Consider the following 7031-nt stretch of genomic DNA (forward strand, 5'->3'; position numbering starts at 1 on the left):
CTGCGACGGGAGCTCTTTGTAGGAGGTAATCCGCCCCCTTCCCTTGCAGCATTGTTGGTGGAGGGAGCGGTCTTCTTGCCTCGTGGTGCCATTATTGAATAGTTATGGAAACAAGCTAGTAGATATGTTGGCTAGCGTCATTCCCACAGATGGCGCCAATTTGTTGCGTCAAGAAATCACTCAGTGGTCCTTCGAGTACTGTAACCTGCAAAAGACCCTGGGTGACAAAGGAGAACCGGTGTGGTTTTGGCCTAGGACTCTCCGATGCCAAAGTTAGATCTCTCTAAGCAAACAGATGAGTGAATACTTAGAATTCAAGATGTGTCCCGATCCCTCCTGATGGGGTAGAGTACCTTTCCTTTTATAGTGGAGTGTGGCGGTGTGGAGAGTCCCGGTTGATGTAGAGTGGCCTTCGTAGTTGATGGAGTCCCTGAGTAGCAGGGTTCTTGTTTGGTTGGTTGTCTTCCTCTGGGAGGTAGTGTCCCAGTAGGGTTGATGTCCTTAGTGGATAGACCCTTCTACATGGTAGATAAGGTCCCTGGTGTTTGAGTCCGTCAGGACTACGTGACTGGCCACGGAGTGTGGTCATGTGGATCGGCGCCCGTGGAGTGTGGTCATTCAGAGCAGCGCCCGCGGAGTGTGGTCATTCGCTGGTCCTGTCATGGTCCACTTCCTTGGGCCAGGACAGGTGGCGGCCTTTGACTGGTTGGTGTGAATTTGGGTTTATCAGTATGGTTTTGGTCTGATTGTACAGGTTACATTTCATTGGGTATGGTTCAATTCAATTCAAACCAATGATTTTTAATCTAAAACCAAAACTAGAACGAACCAATTAAATTTTACATTCCAAAATAAAAAACGTACCAAATTATTTCGAATTTTCCGACCAATATTTTATTTTTTATTTTTAACTAAACTATGCCTCCTAGTACATTTATGAGTTCCGCATTTCAATCTTTGGGAACACTTTGATCACCTTTAAATCCTAATTCAATTAAGATTACTAAAACCGTTTTAATAATATACGAGTATATGTAAGTATAGGTTTTCAGACAAGATAATGAAAGATTAGTTGATGAGAAAAAAAAAATTTCATCAAAAAGAAGACTGGGAGAAATTCATTTTAAGATGTCAGAGAGTTCAGAGATTAGTATTGCAGTTGGGTTTAGATTCACACCAACTGAAAAGGAGCTTATGTGTGAATATTTAGCCAAGAAGGTTTGGAGTTGTTCAGGCAATGATTATATTTATAAGCAGTTCTCTTCAACGGTGGTGATTGAATGTAGTGAAGTATACTGCAAGCATCCATGGCTTCTTATGGTTTCTACTGAAGGTGCTACTCATAGAATGGAGAGAGATGGAGCTGTTTACTTTTTTGTTCGAATGACGAAAAAGAATGCAAATGGTTGGAGACCTAATCGGAGGATTAATGGTGATATGGGTTTTTGGAAATCAACTTCTTCAGGCAAACCAGTGGTGGATAACCATGGAAATGTGTTAGGTATGAAGAAAAGTCTCAAGGAAGGTGATGATGATGATAAGAAAACCTGCAGTTCCAATAAAAATGGGTCTAAAACAAGTTGGATAATGCATGAATATAACTTAGTGGATCCTAAAAATCCTAATAAGAAAGAGTTCCAAGAATGGACATTGTGTAGGATCAACAACAGTGGAAGAAAAAGTAGTTCTTGCAATACTACTTATGGTTCAACAGTGGAGGAGGGAATTCATCAGCAACAACAACATGAGCAGCAGCAGCAGCAAGATGATTAAGGCATAGTTTCTGTTGAAACTAATCAACAACAACAACAACATGAGCAGCAGCAGCCAGTAGCTGACCAGCAAGTATTAGCAGTTTCTCCTTTGATGAGCTCAAAGAATTGTGGTTAGAAGACAATGAGTTTATTCAGTCATGGGAAACAATGGAGAAGGGGATTCATCAGCAACAACAACATGAGCAGCAGCAGCAAGATGATGAAGGCATAGTTTCGGTTGAAACTAACGAACAACAACAACAACATGAGCAGCAGCAAGTAGCTGACCAGCAAGTATTAGCAGTTTCACCTTTGATGAGCTCAGAAGAGTTGTGGTTAAAAGACAATGAGTTTATTCAGTCATGGGAAACAGCCACACCAGAGAGCTGGATCTGTTCTTCATTAATGTCTATTGAATCTTCTGAATCAGGAAATAAACTCGATTAAGACAATGAGTTTCTTCAGTTTTTAGATGATGCTCTTGTTGATGATGACAAGTTCTTACCTGACAAGGAAGAATCCCAATTACCCTCCAAGAGGAAGAAGGCTGTTCCATGAGGAGAGATCATCTTTGTTCTTGTTCAAAGATCCTTTTTGTTAATTTCAAGAATTGAAAGCTATTTAGTTCTTTGTTTTTTTTTTTTTTTTGTTTTTTGGTGAAAGTTATTTAGCGTCAAATCCCTACTTGTACCTCGTAATAGTATCCTTATTTTTTATAATTATTTTAAAAAGAACACAAAGAAAATCAATAATCTCCCTTTTTGGTTGAATTTTTTTTTTTTGGTAATTTACACATACCACCCCTGAGGTTTAACGAAAGTATGATTTTACCTCCCAGTTTTGGAAAATTCTGCGTACCCCCCCTGAGGTTTACAAACGCTAACAAATAAACCCATTCCGTCAGTTCATGACTAACAGTGTTAAAATCAAGGGGTAAAGTTACAAAAATACCCCTTCAAGAAAACAAACATATACTATCTTACAATTTGTAAGTACACCATGTGCGTACAATACATGTAACTGCTTAATTAACATTAATTATAAGTGATTCCCCATCGTTTTTGGGCATAGTTGAAGAGCTCCATCAGCTCTTCATCCCCATTGATGGACCCATTACGGTCGATGTCGACATGGACGATTGCACGTTGAGCTCTCCATCAGCTCCTCAAATCTCTTTGTTCATCTACTGATCCACACGAGAATTTCTTAATCCATGGGTTTTGGTGGTTGGATGTAGGGGTGTCAATTCCCGGCCCGGCCCGGCCCGGACCGTTTACTAAACGTGTAGGGATTAACTAACCGGGTGGTTCCGGTGTAGGGCCCTAGCCCGTTGGGCGCCCGACCGGATCGACCGATTCCAGGCCCGACCTAGCCCAACCTGTTATTGTCCAACCTAGCCCGACCCTTTTAACTTGTAAACTTTGCTATGGGCTTGGGCCCTGTTTGATTTATTGGTCCAAGTCAGTTTATGACATTAACTTTTGATTGGGCTGGGCCTAATGTATTAGATTATTAGGTATATTTTTATGATATTAACTTTTACCAACAACTACCTAGCTCAGTTGGTGAGCCGTGGTGCGCTTCATGCCCATGCTCACCAGGAGGTCTCGAGTTTGAGTCTCCTAGTTGGTACCTTATCCCCTTCCTGGTTCGATCCCCCGCCCCCTCTATACAAAATATATATAAAGCTCCCTATTCCAAAAAAAAAACTTTTTGTTGAACTGGGCTTGATGTATTGGGTATATTTTTATGATATTTTTTTAGCTTAAATTTATATCATGAGAAATGGATCAGCATGAGTTGCACTATTTCAACCTATTTCTAATGAATCGGCCATGTTCAAACAGTTGGAATATTCAATTTTAATGGAAAAAGACAGAAAAGATGTGGCAAGATGGTACACCTCTTTGTAAAATTAAAATATTCAGTTTTAATCATTTGCACCGTTTAAAGCCGTTTATATTTAAATAGGCTCATAGACCGGTTATGGCCCGATTATAGCCCAAAGCTTGACCGAGCCCGACCAGACCCGACCCTAATGCTTAAACGGATGGTCACGGTGCAGGCTTTAAGCACCGTGAGTCCCGACCAGACCCAACCGAATCCAATCGAACCCGACCAGTTGACACCCCTAGTTGGATGGGACTCCTACAATAGTGTCAAAGACATTTTTGACTTTATACAATAAATGATAAATCTGCCCGTATATGCTTTACGAATAGTTTGGTGATGACATCTGTCTTTTTTGTTTCCTCCATGCAATCTTTATGGCAGTAATTGGGACAGATATCACCATCTAAATGTAGGTGAAGTGTACAGAGTGCAGCTCAGGTTCTTGTCTCGTACGGCCTGAACCGCACAAACAGAATCCAAGATAGGTGGAAATCGTACTGCCTGAGCCAAAATAGAGAGATCCCACTCTTGGATTCCATCTGTGCGGCTCAAGCTGTACGAGAACCTGAGCCAACCTCAAGTGTACACAATGATAAGTGATGTGGATTATCATTAATCACAACCTAGTGACTACATTTTCTTCACCCATCGTGAAGAAAACCTTTTGCCTAGAAAGAATCTATCATACATACTACAAAACTGCTTGAATGGTTTCACTATGGAGTGGGCTTTTGGATCAGATCGTTTGTACTATCACATGAAAAATTCCAAGGCCAAGCCTTAAATTCATTCCAATCAATTCTGGATGAACATGGTTTCAAAACTTGGACCAGAATTAGTGGAAATCAGCCCATTCTACTTGGAATCGACCCGGACTAATTTCGATTAATTCGATTCCATGCATATTAAGTTAGGCTGAGTTTGAGTGAGTAAAGCTGTTGGACCAATCCAATGAACCCAAATTTTATTTGTACTGAGTCCAATCGAGTTAGGTCAAGTTTGAGCGAGTTCGACTGATTCTTAGGTGATTCCAATCAATTCCAGTGGCTGAATTGATTATAGGTTAATTGTTTGTTGTTCAATTCTTACCATTCAAACTTAACTTTCTGTAAAAGGAACCGAAAATAGTAATTTTCTAAGTACACCTCACCTACATCTGCTCAAGCCCCTTCACATACTACAAATCATATGCTTCCATAATTTTTTTTGTTTCCATTATAGCATAAGTTGTGTCTAAAACTCTCTCTGTTGGCCAAACAACGGTCCAGGGATCAAACCATGGTTCCCTAGGGAGACCAAGATATTTATTCTTAGGGTTTTGCACGCCCTGGGTTAGCCCATGGTGTCCCATGGGTGCCCCATTTTAATTTTTAGGGCTTCCCATGGTCGCCCATGGGAACCCCGGTGCATCTCTGGTAGGGTTTCTCCTTCCCTCATGTGTCCCATAAAATTTATTATCACAGTAGGGATGAAGAAACTCATCCCTAATCCATCACATGGCAAGGGGGATCTATCCCTAACTCGAATGCGCAGCGGAAAAGGTCGATTCGAGTTTCTTTCGCATCCCATAAATATTAATAATCAATAAACTGAAGGAATTAATGAAGAACTGCTAACCTGGTGAGCCTCAAGTGTTGCTCCTCTAATAGATAGTGGTTCTTCCTCCAGTGAGCGCTCCAAGCAAACAGATCTGAACCTCCAATGGTGCTACCAAGGTTCTTCAAGCCAATCCCAGATGCTCTCAAATTCTTCAGCACAGATCTAGGGTTTCACAAACCCTAACTCTCAAACACAGGTGAGAGAAGCAAGAAGAAGAAGAGAGATCACAAGAGGGAGAGAGAGAAACCAAAAACGTAGGAGAGAGAGTGTCTGCTCTAAAAATGTGGAGAGCTGCCCTCTTCTGCGTTTTATGGTCCCCTATTTATAATAATAGGGTTTAATTAAATCCTAGATAGATTTAATAGAGCCCTAGTGAGAGTCTGACTCTCTCTCTCTCAGTCTGGCAGTTCTGTTTAAACTCAAAGTACTACACAGATGAAGAAGCAGAATCTAATAGGGAAAGTATTCATTAGATTCTTTATTTAATTATTAATGGATAATTACAATTAGCACCAAATCCATTAATTAAATAAAGAACCAATTAAATTAGCAAATTCCTAATAACTCCCTATATGATAATAATTTATCATATACAACCCCCCCCACTAATCAACACCATCATTATGGAATCTAGGGCATGTACACATGTCTTGCCAAACCCCAATCCATAGTACATGTCCATATAAGAGCGTCGTGCATCCGATCAGGTCCCGCAAAACTCGATAAAACACTTTATTTGAAATAACTATAAATAATGTATCATTTTATGTAAAATAAATTTTGCAAAACCATTTCCAAAGCGTACTGGATCCAGATTCTGATCCGACCATGCACAGGCAGTCTCTATCTTGGTGTTCCCCAATCGGGCAGTGGTGACCATGTTGGATAACTCCTTTCACTCACAAAGTGTTCACACATTCCCAGAACATCGGCTTTGACTCGCTTGAGTCTCAGTCATTGATGAACCAAAGAATGCGATCACACTTTGCAGTGACAGGGTTCCCTCAGGTACAGGGTGTCGGTGACACATGTCTATACCTTCCTACATCTGGTAGTAATACATGAGGGAATCGACAAAGTAGATTCTTCGCCAATGCACACATCAAACATGTGAGCACTCGCATTCGTACCCTGACATCACATGTCTAGGCATACCCAATGCGACGACCATATGATAAGGGTGCCCAGCCCAAACCCTAGTCGTGACTACCATTTTAAGTATAACTTACGGACACATAATGCTCAAAAAGTTTATATCGCATGTGACAATATTAAACTAAAATGTATAAATGTTCAATACAAAGGTGAACCGGGGTGAACCGGACCGAACCGGGTTTGATGGACACACACTTGTCCAACAATCTCCCACTTGTACATCAAAGCCAATTCCCCATACATTTTAAACCCATGCCCTCCATGTGTTTCTCAAACACTCCTGGTGACAAACCCTTTATCATGGCATCAAACACATTTTCAGTTGTGTCCACTTTGGAGATACTCACCTCTCTGATGAGGTGATACTTCCGCTGCACGTGCTTGTTCCTCTGATGAGCCCTAGGCTCCTTAGCTTGTGCAATGGCCCCTCTGTTGTCACATAACGGGGAATAGGGCCCTTGACAAGATCGGGGACTACCTCCAAATCGATAGGAATTTCCTCCCAAACACCTTCTTTTCTTTGCATCACAAGCTGCAAGGTATTACGCTTTAGTAGTAGAATCGGCTGTAGACTTTTGTTTCGCACTCCGCCACCCAATGACACCTCCACCCATTAGATATACCATCCTA

The 7031-nt window shown here is 41.1% G+C and overlaps 1 protein-coding gene across 1 annotated transcript; it reads left to right on the top strand.

Annotated features, from left to right (window-relative positions):
* The first annotated feature begins 1128 nt into the window (after positions 1-1128).
* Positions 1129-1773, top strand: LOC122638760 (NAC domain-containing protein JA2L-like). Its single transcript, XM_043831609.1, has one exon. It carries the CDS (start codon positions 1129-1131, stop codon positions 1771-1773), a length of 645 nt encoding a protein of 214 aa, XP_043687544.1.
* The last annotated feature ends 5258 nt before the right edge of the window (positions 1774-7031 follow it).

This window comes from Telopea speciosissima, chromosome 9 (genome assembly GCF_018873765.1).
Source record: "Telopea speciosissima isolate NSW1024214 ecotype Mountain lineage chromosome 9, Tspe_v1, whole genome shotgun sequence".
In the NCBI taxonomy this organism is placed as follows: domain Eukaryota; kingdom Viridiplantae; phylum Streptophyta; class Magnoliopsida; order Proteales; family Proteaceae; genus Telopea; species Telopea speciosissima.